This window comes from Psittacula echo, assembly GCF_963264785.1.
Source record: "Psittacula echo genome assembly, chromosome: 7".
Taxonomy (NCBI): Eukaryota; Metazoa; Chordata; class Aves; order Psittaciformes; family Psittacidae; genus Psittacula; species Psittacula echo.
The window spans coordinates 37,893,677-37,912,101 of NC_137740.1; the positions used below are offsets into that span (position 1 = coordinate 37,893,677).

Genomic DNA, 18,425 nt, shown 5'->3' on the forward strand with positions numbered 1-18,425 from the left:
CAGGGGCTGCAGACCACGGACTGTCTGCTAGAATGCCCCCAGAGCAACTCCTGGGAAAGGAAAACCAACCCTCTCCCCAACTGCCCCGCTAAGGGCCAGCACTTCCATAACCTGCAAAAAGATGACGGAAATCATAATTTTATAAAATACATTCTTGGCAGGGGATGAAATTTTAATGCAGCTCATGCTTTTCTGAAAACACCCTGAATAAGTCATTAGCCAGACCCTTCGCTAAGATGAATTTGCCCCAAGATAAAAGGAATGAAAATGTAAAAAGCTGGTGTGTGTGAGATGCATGCCTGCTGCTGGCTATGGCTGGGCAGCCTCAGGAAGGGGCTGGCCGAGCTGTTGCAGCATTAAATCAAATAAATGAGGGATGGAGACAGACCTATTAGTCTCCCCGTGTCCCTCTTCCTGTACGCACAGGGGAGGACACATCCAGCACTCGGGTGATGAACATAGCTGCTAATGGGGAGCCCAACCCAAAGGCAGAGAGGTGAGCAATTACCATTTATAATACATTTAATATGCTGCTTTGACTGTTAACATGGATTTTCTTTTTTATTTCTGACATTGGTGAGTCGTTTAAATATTTAGCCTATACAATAAAATAGAAAAAGAACCCATCTATAGTATGTGCCTGATTATTCTAACAATAGTCACAACATTAGGGCCCAGTGAATGTTATTATAGAAGAATCTCTTAAGTCCATGTCATACATACATTATGAGCTTACAAATAAATAACTACAAAAATCCTGTCTTCTTTCTGGGATTTCATGTGATTGACTGGAAAAAAAAAGAAAAAAAGAGGCTTTTTCTGGTGATGACAAATGAGGAATTGCACATTTGGTTCAAGGAATACGTCACTGGTGCATCACCAAAGTCAACCACCAGGCAACAAAAAGACGTATCATATGAAACAATTTTTTAAACTTTTATTTTACATATTTATACATAAAACTTTCAAGGTAACTCTCTGAATCCAACTGAATGTTAATAGTACATCTAAAAATGCATGTCAGGTAGTCAACATTCACAAAATGTTGAAAACTGATTAAAATGTACATATTACTGAAAGCTACAACTTCACTACGAGGCAGGCATGTATTTTTTGACTTGTATAGCACCGTCAAGTACAGTTTCTTTATTTTAAAACTACAGTGAAGAATAAAAAAGTAGTCAATGGTAAAATATCATTCAAATGAAAATCTCTAAACAAACAAAAATAAAGTTAAACTACCCTTTCTTCTCACCCATGATTTATACTGTTATAAGTACTGTACATTTTCTGTAATAATATTATTAAAATGCCTGATATTTAGTGGCACGAGTAAAAAAATTAAAATAAATTAAGAAGCAGAGGCCAATCACCGGACATAAAGCTTCAGACATGGTCAATGACTAACACTGGTTTTCTTGTGCGCCACTGTGGACATCAGAGCTTGGACACACACAGAAGCAAAATGAAGTATCACTCGAGCTCTGCTCCCCGGACTCCGGGGTTCATTTTGCTGGCATCTTCTCTGCCATGTGCTTCTGCTGACTTTCAGCGTGTCTGTGGGGAGGAAAGAAGCTGTGTTATTCAGCATGCTGAAGAGAGGTGGAAACACGAACCACAGGCTGGGCTGTGCTCCAAGCCAGCATCCCCACTGCCCTGGCAGCGAACCACAAAGAACGTTTTCCTGAGGAAAAAACAAGCACCGAGCATGGGATGCATGGTCTCTGCCCAGGCTCCTTCCTGGCAGGAGGGGACCAGGAGATGGGTAAAAGGTAGAGGAAACCCTTCCCCAGAGTAGTTTTAGGTCAGCTGGGATCATTTCCTCTCCTCCTGCAGGGATGGCCACGGTGTTTGCCCCCAAACAATGCCAGGATGAGGGGAGCTGGTGCCTCCCACCGTGCACCAAAGCCCCCACCATGCTGACCAGCTTCCAAACAAATATCGATTACTAAACTGTCATTAACTGCATTTAGGAAGCAAAGCATTTCCTGAAGCACAGAAGGAGAAAACAGATGCAAGGTGGTGTTGACGTTTGCTTGCTGACCCAGCTGCATCCCCCACCCCAAACCTCCTGTTTTTGTCACTTGCTCTGTAAGGGAAGCAGCGACAGTGTGTCACAAGACTCAGAAATGACAACCTGCCTGCTTGTCCCAGGGAGACACCAGCCCCCGGGCAGCATGAGAAATGCTCCCAAATCCCTCAGCTGGCAGATACTTTATTCAGGCTGAGCACTGACAAATCTCAAACAGCTGCTACGCAGCACTACAATGTTTTTAAATAGAAACAAATTTAGGCCATATTTTTTGCAATCTTAATGCTTCAGTCTTGAAACCATAGTCCTGGTGCACTGACAATAGCCAGTGCACCTTATTTTTCCCCTTCTTTTTCCCCTAAAGCTTTCAGGATTAATGTTTCTGCAGCACATCACTAATTATCTCAATGAAAAATATGTCTTAAGCCTTGCTGCCCAGGAGATGGAGTCCTTTAGGAAACCCACCTATATTCTGCAAGGCTTTCTATTTTACCAGCTATAGAACATTAATATGAATGTGATTCAGAAATTCTCCTGTCAGTCAAGTCCTCCTGACAGCAGAGGCAGGGCGGCTCTTGCTTACCCCAGCAAGAGGTATGGGTTGACATGGGAGTCCACTTGGATTGTTTTTTTTCTGGGGGGGGGAAAGGGAGGTTGCAGCATCACTCCTGTCAGGGCTTCGGAAAGGGAAACAACAATTCAAAAGCAAGCACCAACACCTATGTTTGGGGAGCTGTTGAAAACTGCTGACAGCTTCCAGAACTTGAGTGCCCTGATTTCTTGCTTTAGAGTAGAGAACAGTGTCTTTCCCAGCCCTTTGATAGCAAAAGTACTTTACTGAAATTCTGCTAAAAGAAAAACCCTACACACTGCCAGTGGCAAGCTGGAACCCTAAGAGAAATACCCCGTGGAGCCTCCTTCACCTGGTCAGATCCTCAATGTCCACCAGCATGGCGTCCTGCTCCGTGTGCAACTCGTCCCGAATGAGAAGCAGCTGCACCAGCTCCTCGTTCAAGCCTGGTGATGGGGAGAAAGGGGATGAGTTTGTGATGTCCCAGGGAACCCTGGTTTGGGCCCCATACATCATCTTTCCCCATCACATTACACAAGCTGGTACAGAGAACCAAGAGGGACCTCACTAAAGGATGCATGTTTTCTAGTGTAAGCCCCTTGCTGCTGCATGCACTTCCTCACTTGAAATAGCTTAACGCAGCAGGAAAAATAAAGAGGAATTTCTCAGTGCTTACAGTCTGCTGGTTCAGCTTTCTCTCACTTGTGGGCAATAACCCTGAGCAAGAAACAGGCTGCAGAAAGCGTCTGAGCTGCTCACCCAGGCAGCCTCAGGTTTAGCTTTTGAACTCCCTGTGGCAATGCAGAACATGCTGCCTACTTGTCCTGGTTTGGGGTTACTGTCCAAGCTGGTCCCTCTGCTCAAGAGGGATGTTTGTGACATTGGATTCCTGCTTAGGGCCGTGTCAAACAGTGGGGAGGAAGAAGAATACAAAAAGGACCATGTGAAAAATTAACCTGAGGGCACTGGCTCCCATGAAGGCTGTACTTGCCCAACACTTGCTGACAGAGCTGCTGTTTAGACTGTTTAAATACAGCTGTACTGGTTTAACACCTCTTCAGTTTGGGAAGCAGGCTCCCTGTTAATGACATTAACAGTTATGATCCCATACTTGGGTGCTTTGTAAAGTGAACCTAATTATTAGGCCTTTTTTTTTTTTTGGCCTTTGAGGCACAAAATAACAGATCACAACTCAATAGCACACCTCTCCATCCTCAGTGGGCTGCTTCCAGAAGGGATGCCAATTAACCAACACAGGTGGGGAAGGAGCAGCACAGCGGCCCCCAACCAATGTGTTTTTTTTTTTACCTACAGCCACCAGAAAAGTCTACCCCAAAATGGGGATCCCTTGGGGAAAGAAAACCCTAGATCCTCTCTTGGAAAACCCTGAAGCCAAGCAAGAGCTTTAAGAGAAACTGAAAACAGGAAAGAAAGCCAAAGGCGTCAAATCTGGACAGAACTCCTCTGTGCACCTCTTCCATATACTCACGTTATTATACATTTGACAATATTACTGTGTGTATCCTAGAGAATTGTTCTTAATTAAATGGAACGTATTGAAGAATAATTAAACAAGTATCACTTACTTTCTATCTGTGAGTGGAGATCATTGACTATCACTTGTAGCTGCCCGATAGTCATGTCTCTTAGATCAGTGGGTTTTAAACTTCTCTTCATCAGGCATTCACTTATATGAGGCATATGTGGCAGCTGAAAAGACATTTTTAGTTTTTTACTGTTTTCTTCCAACTATTTGCATTTCTGTGCAGCAGCAGTTTACATTGCCTGCATCCCACTCCCAAAAGCATGCATCGATGACTCCACCAGGACTACCACACCAACCTAAAACATCTACACATTTGACCCAAGTCTTCAAATCTACCAGCATCAGCAATATACTGATGTAAAGAGAGGCACAGGCTATGGCTTGTCCAGGATAGGATGGGAGCAGACTACGACTTGGAGGGTGAGCGGCATCATGTGTTGGCCTCAAGGCAGTAACAATCTTCATGCTTCATCATCTCATTCCCTGCACCCATCCCGCTCCTGTAACACCCAACAAGACAACCCATGTCAACCCTTCAACTCCTGACAGCAGTCCTTATCTCCACTGCTCCTCTGCATGTCTACAAGCACTGTGAGCAAGCACCATGGTTGGTGTGCATGTCTCAACAAGCAAAAGCAAACAGCAAAAGGGCTGGCATTACCCCCACGGACCGTCCCATAGCCCTCACTTACAAGATCCGCTACCGGTGATTTCTTCCTGTTCTGTTTTTCCACCTCTACCTGCATTTTGGCCATGGGTTTTGCCATAGCCAAGGCCATTTTGGCTTCAGCTTGGAGTTTCTTTTGCCTGGTGAGGAAATCCATGTCATCAAGGGACTCCGACTCTTCCTCCGTTGTGTCTCTGTCAGAGTAGGACGAACTCTGCTTGCTCTGGGGAAGCAGACATGTAGCCGTTACAGCCCCATTGCACCAGCAAAGTTTGCCATAGGCTTAACATATTTTTGTGCACTTAAAGTAGTATAATTTCTACAGAAACAGTGAATAGCACAGATTTTTTTTTTTTTTAATTTTAATCTGTAAGATTATCTTTAGAAATCAGAGTAATTCCCAGATAGGTCCCAATGACTACTGATAGTAATTTGAGCATTTTAAATGGAAAGAGCCAACCAGATCAATACATGTTGAAGGGACAGGCTGGTTAAGTTGGAAGAAAAAATCTGGGGCCACAATGTTATTATTTACAAAGGAAAAGAGAAGAGAGGAAAGCTGGTGGGAGCTGATAGCACTTCATATCCATTACTGCCCTGATAATTATCAGAGCCAAAAAGAAAGGGAGGAAGGAAGGAAGAAGGAACACTTTCACATGAAGGCATCTACTCCACTGCAGCTCTGTGCTAGCTACGGGCAGTTCACTATCTGCCCCTCAGCATCTCACTTTTCATTAATTGGTGGCTGAAGATGCTGCTCAGGAGTTTAGCGTTGCTATTTTAATATGATCAGTTCTTCACCAGCTTCCATTTTGGATGGCCTATGGTTTCCACGCTCTGGAGCCTCTGGAGGGGTTCCCAGACCTACCATGGGCGACAACGGTGTGTCCAGGCTTGTTTCTGTCTTGCTGTCATCAGCGTCACTGTCCTTGTCGCTGCCGCTGTCGTTCACAAAGCAAATCTGCAGGTTCATCCCACTTTGTAATCTGTGGGGGAAATGAGAGAGGTAACACCACAGCTCCCTCACGCCAGTGCTGCCGTCGGCAAACTGCAGCTCTACCCACTGCACTGATGGATCACATGGACAAGATGCCGCAGCACCATCAGCAGCAAGTCGTTTGTGTTTTGAAAGGATGCTATTGTCCCGATTTTGTATTGGCCTCAGGAAAATATTACCATTTTCCCTTTTTTTTTTTTCTTTTCAAGAAGATGGTCATCCCACTCCCAAAAGCAGCACTAGGACCATGGTCTCATGGCAGCAGGGCACAGGCAAGCTCCTGCTGATGCCCAGTGCTGCCATTTCGGAACAGCAGTTAACATGGGATTGGGAACTCAGTGACACGGTAACAACAATGCTTCTACCACCATCTATTGATGAACTTCAGAATTACTAAGATACTGCAGAGCTATTATCATGGGTGGCTATATTATTACATGAAGTAAAATATATATAAAGTTTATATAAAATGAATATATTAATAAAGAAATATATTTTAATAGCAATATAAAATAATATAATGTTCTATAATGTATTAGCAATTGAAAGTATTTATTCAGAAGGATAATAGGCCTGTTTATGGCGAAGAGGCACTACTGTATCACAAGAGATTATGACTGTTTTCTGGACCTTCTGCTCCACCACCTGGTTTGGACAGGTTAAGACCACCCAAATTCACCTCCATGGGAATTATTTTCTCAGGGTAGGAGATTCCCAGCTCATGCTGAGAGAAGGGGAAAGTACTTTTAAGGCTGAGAGCATTCTGGCTTTGGCTCACATAATAGTTATCCCCTCCAGAGCCGTTGCAGAGCAGGTCATCAGCCATGTAACACACATTTTAGGGATGCTGAACAGCTTGGCACACCACACTGCAGATGGACCCCAGGGCTCCCTCTGCTCAGATCAGCCTCAGGAAGCAAACAAGGGAACAGATTTTTTGGACAAGAGGGTATCTGTGAAAGCCCACAATGATGCTCACATTGTGGAGCAGCTCTGCAGCCACAAGCCAAGCCCATGCACCCCAGGCTCTCCACAAACAATTCACCCATCTGACACCAGGGTCAGGCCCGTTTGCCTCCCTCCTACAAAATCTGCTGAGGCTTTGCACATCTTCAAAATTCATTAAATATTAACCCCAGAACTAGAGATTTTGGGGTAAACACTATCAGACTTCTTGGTGGATCATACTCTATCACAGCCTGCTGAAGATGGGACAAACTCCCCACATGTTCTGTTACTCCTCATTCCTGACAGAGGGGCTTATATTGGTACTTACAGGCAGCAAACTTTTATTTTCCACTTGTTCCAGTGGAATTTCTTAGTCACTGTTACCATAAAATAGACAGCATTAATAATTAGAATTGTTTACGAAACACTAGCACCCTGAAAGGTGGTAGATGCCCCACTGCTGGAAACATCCAAGGCCAGGCTTGGACAGGGCTCTGAGCAACCTGATTTAGTTGAAGACATCCCTCCTAATTGCATGGCGGTTGGATTAGACAGATAGCCTTGAAAGGTCCCTCCTATCACAAACCACTGAATGATTCTATTGTATAATTCTGCACAAACTTTTAAGCCATGGTGCACAGACATGGGCACCCAGGCTGTGGCTTCAAATTGCATGGCACGGAAAGGGCAGAGAAACTGCAAAATGTGGGTCTGCGACTCACGTGCCTTTCAAGAGCATGATCCCCACACCCAGCAATTTCAGCAACTTAAGTTCTTTTATTTTGTATGCAAGCATGAGAGCAATAGTCCTACAAAGGCAGCGTGCAATACTAATGCTTTGCCTGGACTATGAATATTAACAAAACACCAAAGTGTTCAGGTACAGCTGGTAATTTCTTGTGGCACAGCTGCCAAACCCCGCCACGCAGTGCTAATTAGAGCCGCGCTATAATTACAAGATAGCATCTCCTGGTTTAGCTGTAACTACACACAGCAAAACTGTTTTCCCTTTCAAATGACTTGCAGTTCAATTTAATTTCACAATTGTACTCTCTGGTGTAATAACAGTATTCCTCCTGGCTTTACGCCTCTCTAAGACTTCTTTCTTCTCCCACACCATGGCAACAGGTAGATCTTCTCTCCCAGTGTGGGAGGTGTTTGATGCCTTCCCAGTGCCACATGTTATTCCTCAGCAGCTGAATATAAACAAGCCTTTCTGGAGTGTATTTGATGTAGGAATTTTAAAAATCAGAATAAGTGAGGTGTCCATGCTATGCAACGTGTCAACCCTATGGATGGAGCAGTGCACAGTGAGTAGAGCCTGCACGGAGCATGTGGACATGGAGGGGAGGCAGCGAGCCACGTCTAAACTCATTTTTTCCATTCTCTGGTTGCTTTCTGTGCATGAGATTACTTGCTGTCCACTGCCCTGCTGTCACCAGGGCTAGCTATCAGCATCAGATCTGTTTCCAACAGGCTGCCAGCTCCTGAGCTACTGAAGGAAGGTGAGCTTTCACAAACTCATGGGTTTTCACCAGGCGACACCATGCTGCCTGACCCAGGACTGCTGGGACGACAGGACCATTCTCAAACCCTGCCCTGCTTTGGACATGCACGCCTGGCATTAAACGAGGCATTCAGCCATTAAAATCCTCAGTATTTGGCAACAAAATATAAAGAATTCCTTGGGGAAAAAATTAAATTAACAATAACTCCAATTATGCATTCATGATACTTCCACCACCATTCTTGGTCTGCTCACGCCCAAAGGCAACGCCCAGTTCAGGGCAGAGATTCTAAATGTAAACCTGAAGGAATCCTAACTCAGGAAACTTCAGCTCATTTGCTTTATTTCCCAAGCACCCAATTATCTCTTCTACACAGTTTTAAACTTATATAACTAAATAATAAACTAATAGCACATTATTTACAATTATTTACATAATGTACAACTATTGAATTTGGAGAGTAAGATGTTCTAAACCAAGGAAAATTCAAGAATATGGCTGCAAGCAAAACCTGAGGGATTCTCTGAAGGAGAGACTGCAGGATGTCCCATTGGAGGCATCTCACAGATTCTGGCCTCCAAAGAGGTTTTCGGCTGTGAGCCCACCTGGCTTACCGAGAGGAGAGGCTTGGCTTGCCACTCTTACTGCAGCTGGTGTAAAGTCCCGGGCCATCATCGAAGAAACTGCCCAGAGCCAACTTCTGTCTGATTGACTCCCGCTCATTCTTCTGGGCCTGAAAGGGAAGGGCGACACAAAGGATGAAGCTGTCGATCATGCCAGTGTGCACACAGGAGAGCTGTCCCACCAGCCGCATTGCCACGCTCATGATGCCAAGAGTCTTCCACACTGTCTCCCATGCTTGGGTGGCCCACACAGCCCATCCCAACAGGGAAGCCCATCTGCATCTCTCTCTACACACACTGACAAATCTATATCTATATATGCACACACATCTGCTGTATACCTAATATATCATAGAACGGTTAGGGTTGGAAAGGACCTTAAGATCATATATACACTGATATCTGTACCTATAGACATATACAGCCACTGAGGCCACACTTGCACCATTAGCATCCTCCCCTTTCCTGAGCAGCCTCCAAGACCACACAATCCTTCTGCCAGGGTGCTTACAGATGTAGTTTTAATCATCATCAAATTATCCTGTTTTTAAAATATATTTTTATGCATATTTTTTTATCTGAAATTAATCACCAATCAATGGTTACGGAGATGACTCTGTAATCAATGTGCAATAAATGAAAATCACAGATCTAGATTCAAGATTAGTACCAGTACTATCCCAGTGTCTGTCACTAATGGACTATGCGCCAAAGTCGACAACAAATTCATACAAGGCAGCAAGTTATTGATAGAAGGAACATTCTAAAGCCCTCAAAACCATTTAATTTTAAAATAACACATAATACCCAGTCAAGGATACCCAACAAAAGAAAACGTAGCAAGCAAGCATAAGCTCCTTCCACAGTGTTAATTAATATAACTGTGCTTCCCATATTTCACCTAAGTAAATGTAAAACACCTCTTTTTCACACAAGGAAGTGAGCTATAACAAAATGCAAATTATTAACTTAAAATAGCTAATGATTTAATTCTAACTCCAGTGCTGACTACATATATTATGTTATCACACTGCACACTATTATTGTCAATCCCTTACCGAAATACATGCTTCATTTGCAACCTAACTCCTTTTATTTAAAATATTAAAAATAACCCACATGGCATCAAGTGATGAAATATTTTCAGGTTCAGCTCCCAGCTTCCAAAGTTCTACCCAGACTGCCCAGGTATCTTTTCCTAATTTTGGGGTTTTTTTCAGCTTCCATTAACTGATGCCTCAGTCACATGGAGACAGTTAGATTTAGAGTTAAAAACAGCCATCCCTGCTGGTGAAGGTAGCACAGTGAAAAAAAAAAAAAACCAAGTAAAAATGAGTGAGAAATATTTTTTTAATTGGCTGAAAGCAGAGACAGGGTTGCCTATGGTGATTCTTCATCCATCCCATCTCACACACAATGCATGTGGGCCTCTCTCTCATGAGTGCCAGCTGCATCCCTCAGTGCATCAATATTTCATGAAGACACAGATACTCAGCCTCTCCTTTTTTCCAACTCAGATGAGCCTCTCCCACATTTTCCCAACTACATCTGATTTTCCTTGTATTCCAAAAGAAATCAGGAGCCCAAAGCACATCTCCACGTCCTGTGTGTGACAGCACATCCCAGCCTCCCCACCAGCTGGGACCACTCCCTCTACCAGCAGTATACCCACCTACTCTGTGTGTGCTGAAAACTACTCTCCTTGCATTATAATACACACAAATACAGGCACACTTTTACATATTTGCCCTTTCAGATGGGGCTGTCTTTCCAGATCTTTTTTACTTTTGCTCCATTTCCCACCGAGATACAACTGCTCCCCATATGACATCTGTACGTTTAATCAACGTGCAATTTGTTTTCTCCACCAGGTCATTACTGAGGATACTAAATAACACTGCTCCCAGGACTGAGTTCTGAATATCTCATTTTATAAACCAGACACAGGCTAATGACCATAAAGAAATCAAAAGTCTTATTTGTTATTATAGAACAGGGAACAGTTGCTAAGAAAGACAATATACCTAAGGGAACTAGATTTGAGGCTTTAGATAAATTACCCAACAGCTGCAGCATACATCCTGAGTTGGGTACTGAAAGCTATAAATTGAGAAGGAAAATTGCAACTGTTTTTTTGACTATCAAATATACTTACTTGGTAGATAAAAAATAATGGATCAAATATGCAAAATCAATGGTACTAGGAAGAAAAATATAAACCCATGTTATTTATGTATTCTGACACTGAATCAAAAACTTATGCATTTCTGAAAAAGACATCTGGTGTAGAGTGACATTTGGTTCCGACAATTATTTTAAACAAAAGGCTGCTTTTTATTTTTAAGGCAAAGCAGTTTTGAACGGATGTTTTCTCTCTTACTGTTGGCCTTCCAGTTCGGAAGGTCAATAGCTACCTTTGTTTAAGTACACGAATAAAAACACAATGTCCGACTATGGCTGCGACTGCCTACATGTAGAATGCTTTACACAGCCATTCCAGTAAAGGCAATTTCCAGGAGAGGTTCAGCCTTTCCCTGTAGCGGACTCAGCACACTGTTTCCCAGGCTGTCACCTGCTGTAATTATTGCTGTTTATAAAACTATTGCAATCGCCTCTTCGGCCTTTGCGGATTATACAGAACCATGTGTGTTCCTTACCACTCGCCTCCAATACATGATGGCACCCAGCCCATCCCCAATGCTCTGCGGCACCTCAACACAAAAAACCCTTACATTTTTGGTGAAAAGCCTGAATTTATCCCAGATATGCCTTCTTCCAGTACAAACCCATTCCTGGTGCACATGGTGATACAGTTGATGCTGGAGGCTGTCCCTGACCAGCCTTGATGCTGGATGGAGAGCACTGCCCGCAGCAGTGCGCACAAGGTTTCTGCAGTTTTCTGAGAAACTAAGCAAAGTCTGTGTTATTTATATCACTCAAGTAGTAGCCAGACTGCTCCTTTCGCCACATACCACTCCACGCTATTTAGCATGCAGGCATCTGTACTAGCAGCCTTTACTCACTACAGACTTCACCCGAAACAGCATATAAAATTGCACATGGAAGATTTATTTGGTGTTGAGGTGCAGCAGTGATTTGCCAGGCTCCTTGTCATGCTCCATGACACCCCACCTTGGGTAGAGCAGCCAGCTCCTAAGAAAGGCTGGTGATGGCACTTCTGGAGTTGCACCAAACCTGGACCAAATACCACGAGTGCTTTGCTAAGGTGCTGACTGTTGGAGAGGGAAAAGTCTAATTACACAGCGAATTACAGATTAATGGGTGCCAGTAACACTTCAGCAGGGCCCTGTCCCATCCTGCCAGTGCCACTGTGATGCAAGAGTTAAAATGCAGCAAGACCAGCAGAGGCTGGATGCACCAAACAGGGTGCACAGCCGGTGCCTGGCCCCAGCCAGGACATGGCCAGGCCACCAAAGTTATTTTTGCCAAGGTCTGTCATTACCAGCCATAGACAATTACTATATTTAAAGTTCCAGACCCACAGGCAGCACCTTATTTATGTCTGTAAAGTACAAGTGCTGTCACTGGATTTACAAACAAAAATCATAACCGCAGAATATTTGTTTTTATCTCCTTTTCTTCTAAGTGGATTTGCTGGCAAATGCAAAACCAAGTCAAACTTGCGTATCTCAAGCCATATGGCAAAGTGCCTTAAAACCCAGGGGTTTTGAGGTATGAGAACGCATTTGGAAACATGTCTTTATATTTTATCATAAAGTGATACAGAAACAGATAGAAGAAGGTTTGCTGCTGGTGTGTTAAACACCACTGAGCATTTTCCTGCTCCAGCACCTGAAACCCAAAGCCCTCGGAGGGTGTCGGGCAGCGTTTTGGCAGGTCTCCTCCTGCCAAAGCGGCAGCTGTGGGCAGACAAAAGACTCCTTTTTGTCTCTTACCTTTTTATAACTCCCCTCCCTGGCCGGCCCGGCTGCTTTCCTGATGACGTCACCCATGCCATCACCGTCCCGACTCATCTCCTTCGCTCCCGGGTCCTCACGTGGCCAGTGAAATGCTCCCACCAGGGCATCTCAGTCCTTCCTCCACTCCTCAATCAGCACCATGGGATCAAGTGCTCACTCCCAGAGCCAAGACCTGCGGCAGCCCACCGTTCCCCGTCCGGGATGCTTCCCCGGCTCCTCTCGCCTCCCAGCTGCTCCAGAGCACCTTGCTTTTCCCTAATAAAGTCAACAGCAGTGCTAGAGCCCCAGCCAGCTAATGAGAGGAAGGCGAGGGCTGTGCAGGCCAGGGAAGCCGTGTCCTTCTCCAGCCACTGCCAGCACCAGATAAAAATAGCCCTCGGCAGCTACACATGGGCAGGAAGAATCCTGGTGTCTGATGTCAAAATCCAAGTCCAACAGCGTAGTCGTGGCCAGAAGGGGCAGGAGAATGGGACTTTTTCCTGGGGCACTCACCGTGAAAGTTATCCTAATGAATTCCCAGCGGCTGGAGGAACTGCCCATGGCTGGGGCTATAAATCCAGGCAGAGCCAGGGCAGTCCTCAGCCCTCGCATGGCTGCTCGAGGATGGGCAGTCACAGCAATGTCAGCCACAAGTTGAAATTTTCACTCGACATGACACACACCAGAAAGGACCCCAGGGAACTATTTCTTGGCCAAACCAGCTTTTTCAGGTGAAAAAAAAAAGAAAGAGTTTCTAGGAATTAACTGACAGAGCTCACAAAGGCATCCAGCCTTAATCTGCCACTGGTCTTGTGGACTCGCAGAGCCTGGGGACCCCTGCACTGTCTGGTCCCTGATCAGGGTGGCTGAGCACCCTAGCCCCAGCTCCTGGAGAGCTCTGCAGCCCCCAAACCTGCACTGCTTATAGCTCCAGCTTCTGCCCCCAGCAGTCCTGCCTGGAGACCTGGTCTTCACAACACAGCCCCAACCCTGAACAAATCCTGCCTGGTCCCTGCTGAGATCCCATCTGTGTTGCATTCATCACAGTGGGAAACGTTTGCTCTGGATAGGCAGTGAGAGGCAGAGATCACATGCTTGGTGCAGCTATTTCTATAGAGAATCCTAAGAAAAATGGAATTTGTGCCACAATTCCTTAGTGATCCTCAAAATACGGCACAACAGCCACAAAATACTGATTTCTGTGCGACACATCTATCCTGCATGCCAGATGAATTTTAATAGTGATACAAAGTTTACATGTTTCAATGATATATCCAAATCATGCTGACATCATTTCACCCAAAATGATTATTCTAGTTAGATTAACCAGCTCTACCAACATACAAGTTATGCACCATGGCATTACTCTACTCTGAAGTTTCAGGAAAAATAATAAACAGGACTTTTTTAATTCCATTCTTGTCTCAGGACAAGTGCTTTGTAACTATAATTCCCAAATGAAACAAAGTTGTTCTCTGGATATTTCATTATTTTTAGTTCCCCTCCACCGCTGACTCATTGTGTTCTTTCCTGCTGTTGCTAAATTAACTTCCTCTCCTGGCCGTGGGGTTGGATCCTGACACAATAAATTTGGGAAAAAAAACCCTCAACATAGAAAAACAAACCAAAACATCCTATAGCCCTAGAGGAAGGATGTTTTGGCCAGGAGCACTGGGCTAGGGGCTGAGCCTGGAATTTGCCACATGCTTACCCTGCAATTTGGGACAAGTCCCCACATCAACCTGCTCTCATTTGTTGGATGGTAACATCCCTGATGTCCTGTGTCTCCTTCCTGGCTGCTGAGGTGAGTCCCAGCCAGGTTCCACTGTGCCTGTGGTACCCAACACACAGTGGGGGATGCTAGGTGAGCACACACTACGTTCTAGGCCCCCTCTCTGAAAACTGATATCAAAGTCCCCCCACTAAGGGGAGGAAGCAATGCAGCCTATTGAAAATAAATATAACACTTCTCATTCACATTTTAAATAATGTTTTATCCCCCATTCCAGGTCAGGCCAGTTTGCCTTTTCCCTGCCCTCTGAGGTGGGATGTTCTGGGACCAGCCTCGCAGAGGAGCCTTGACCACCTCCTGAGCAGATCCCACACAGCTGGTCTGAGTCTCCAGTGAAAACCCAGCTTCCTCATTCAAGGCAACAGACAAAAAAGAAAGGTGGTTAAGAAGCATGGCAGCGAGTCCCTGCCTTCCTGTAACCATTGCTGGAGATATATTTGGGTGCCCTCCTTGGTAGGCAGGATCAGATCCAAAGCTGCACCTCTGCTTATAAAGCACCCTTCCCCCCCATCTATTTTATGCAGAAGTTTAAATAAGCAAAAAAAGCAACGATGGGGGCTAAACTGTCAGGTAGGTTTCATGTTGGTGTCACTAGCCAAGGTCTCCTCGTGTGCCAGCTCGCACCAGTAGGCAACTGGCCTCCATGGCCATAGCTGCAGAGACAGCTCCTCCAGCAGCCAACAGTGATGCTGGTGGGGGGAGAGAGAGGTTGTTTTTCTTTTCATAGCACGAAGGGAAACCTCAGAAAGGGCTTATCTGGAGCAGGTCATCTGGGAGTGCACAGGAGCGCACAGACCCAGAACTGCAGGGAACACACAGGCTGGGAAAGGCCACACTCAAGTCCTCCTTCAGCATGACAAGGAAATAGGACACACCAAGTTTTATGTGCTTTAAATGCGCACTGATTGCTTATGGACAAGAAGAAGCTAAATTTAACTCCACCACGCATCCGTAATGCTTGCTCGAGCCAATGAAAACACCCCTCAATGCTGTTGGGGCATACTCCACTGGGGAGGAAACCAGCTCCCCCCCCTTTCTGCTGGGGATTAACTCCCACATCACCGGTTACCAAGTTAATGGATAAAACCCCTCAATTCTCTGCAAAGCTCAATGGAAGCACTCCAAGCATCCTCCCTGCCAAACCAGTGCATAGCCATGGGGCAATTGGGCTGAGGTTATGGAGCTGGCTTCCAGATTCATAGAAATCTCAACTCACCAAACTATTTCACAAAACATTTTATTGTAAAGGTTGGAATAAATCTCTTCAGAGATGTCTTTCACAGCACAGCATCCTTCCAGAGCAGAACAGTCAACACAAGGCACTTGTAAGTCCCTGCAAATTTTGGGATGAAATAGACTTTACATTGACAGAGGGGAGACTTAGATTAAATATTAGAAAGAAATTCTTTACTATGAGGGTGGTGAGGCACTGGAACAGGTTTCCCAGAGAAGCTGTGTCTGCCCCATCCCTCGAAGTGTTTAAGGCCAGGTTAGACAAGGCTTTGAGCAACCTGGTCTAGTAGACGATGTCTCTGTCCATGGCAGAGGGGGTGGAATTAGATGATCTTCAAGGTCCCTTTGAACCTTTAGGCTGGAGAGTATGGAACTCTGTCTGGGGACGGGTGAGCACTCGACAGAGAGTTTGTGGGTCAAGGTTAAAGGGAGAGCAGCAACGGGGGACATTATTGCGGGGATCTGTTACAGACGGCCTGATCAAGAGGAATCTGTGGATGAAGTGCTCTATAGGCAGATAGGAACAGCCTCACACTCACAGGCCCTTGTTCTCATGGGAGACTTTAACCACCCTGACATCTGTTGGAGTGAAGGTACGGCCCAGCACAAGCAATCCAGGAGGTTCCTCGATTGTGTGGAAGACAACTTCCTTCTGCAAGTAACAGAGGAGTCGACAAGGAGAGGTGCCATGCTTGAGCTCGTGCTCACCAACAGGGAAGGGCTGGTTGGAAATGTGACGCTCCAGGGCAGCCTTGGTTGCAGTGACCACGAGATGGTCGAATTTGAGATCCTCAGGACAGTGAGAAGAGCGTGCAGCAAGCTCACTGCCCTGGACTTCAAGAGAGCAGACTTTGGCCTCTTCAGGAACCTACTTAGTAAGGTTCCATGGGATACAGCCCTAGAGGGCAGGGGGGGGCCAAGACTCTTGTTTGTTATTCAAGGATCACCTGCTCCAAGCTCAGGAGTGTTGCATCCCAACTAGAAGGAAGTGCAGCAAGAGGGCCAGGAGACCTCCTTGGATGGATAAGGAGCTGCTCAGGAAAATTCAAAGGAAAAAAGATGCTTATAGAAGGTGGAAGCAGGGACAGGCAGCCTGGGAAGAATACAGGGATGCTGTCCGGGAAGCTAGGGACCAGGTGAGGAAGGCTAAGGCCCAGTTAGAATTGAACTTGGCTAGGGATGTTAAGGATAACAGGAAGGGATTCTATGGGTACGTAGCGAGTAAAAGACAGACTAGGGACAACGTAAGCCCCCTTCAGAAGATATCGGGAGAACTGGCTACCCGGGATTTGGAGAAGGCTGAGGTTCTGAATGACTTCTTTGCCTCAGTCTTCACTGGCAAAGTCTCTGACCGCACCACCCAAGTCTTGGAAGGCGAACGCAGGGATTGTGAGAATGAAGACCCTAGGCCCACTGTAGGAGAGGATCTGGTTCGAGACCATCTTAAAAACCTAAATGTACACAAGTCCGTGGGACCTGACGGAATCCATCCGCGGGTCCTGAAGGAGCTGGCGAATGAAGTTTGCTAAGCCACTGGCCATCATATTTGAAAAATCATGGCAGTCAGGTGAAGTTCCCGATGACTGGAAAAAGGGAAATATAACCCCCATTTTCAAGAAGGGGAAAATGGATGACCCGGGGAATTACAGACCAGTCAGTCTCACCTCTGTGCCTGGCAAACTCTTGGAGCAGATTCTCCTGGAAGACATGCTAAGGCACATGAAAAATAAGGAGGTGGTTGGTGACAGCCAGCATGAACCCAAACCATTCTATGCTTCTATGGCCATGCCCTCCCTCTGATGATGCTTCCCTGAGCTCTAGCACACCAAGTGCCTTCCACCTACTTTGCAGAGGGTTCTTTTTTCCATCTGTCTAAACAAGGCGGTCTCCAGCCTCAGCTCTCTATAATGCAGGCTCTATTTTCTTTTATTGTAATTGGTTTGGAATGCAGGGTCAGTGCGCTCAGCCACACAAACGGAGGTGTCTCTGCTGTACCACGACACAGCATCCCTCCAGCATGGCAGTCACAAGTGAGAGGCCAGGCTAGCAGCTCTCCAAGTCTGTCAGCACTCTACGGCAGGGTTTGTGGCATTTGAGGCTTTTCTCCAATGCCCATCCCTTGGGATTATGTTCTGCCATGAGAATTTGTATTCACTTTGAAGAAAAAGACGATGACAGTCTGGTATTTCTATATTGCCACGAAAGCCTACAAAACCCTTAAGATATCAAACAAAAGAAACCTAATAAAATCTCAATTTTTATTATTTATTAAGTTATTTTTAAATGAGCACTTTGCATTTTAAACTTGTGAATTTAATAGAATAATTCTATGGTTCAGTGCTTGCTGAGACCCTGGAGTGGCAGGTGCCAGCCATCCTTGCCTGGTCCATCCATGCGGCAGCCAGCCTGGCCCACAGTGACACCAGCACCTCCTCAACCCACAGCAACACCTGCACCTCCCCACTACAGGGGTCTTTCTAACAGACCCTTCTTAAGAAACATGCACAAACTTAGCATCAACAGAGTCAAGCGTGCCGCAAGCACGTAGACCAGGTCCCAGAAGAACATCCAGCACTAAGCAGGATGCA

At 45.5% G+C, this 18,425-nt stretch overlaps 1 protein-coding gene across 2 annotated transcripts in view; it reads right to left on the minus strand.

The window, feature by feature from the left end:
• Positions 1–252: 252 nt before the first annotated feature.
• The window catches only part of SCHIP1 (schwannomin interacting protein 1), a 43,306-nt gene continuing 25,133 nt past the window's right edge, over positions 253–18,425 (minus strand). For both annotated transcript variants that reach the window (XM_080624105.1, XM_080624104.1), the window contains exons 2-7: positions 8,884–9,002; positions 5,685–5,802; positions 4,842–5,039; positions 4,190–4,313; positions 2,956–3,049; positions 253–1,557 (exon numbers count right to left, since the gene is read on the minus strand). In XM_080624105.1, the coding sequence (XP_080480231.1) occupies positions 1,506–1,557; positions 2,956–3,049; positions 4,190–4,313; positions 4,842–5,039; positions 5,685–5,802; positions 8,884–9,002 (705 nt within the window). In that variant the 3' untranslated portion in view covers positions 253–1,505. The remainder of the gene's footprint in view (positions 1,558–2,955; positions 3,050–4,189; positions 4,314–4,841; positions 5,040–5,684; positions 5,803–8,883; positions 9,003–18,425) is intronic.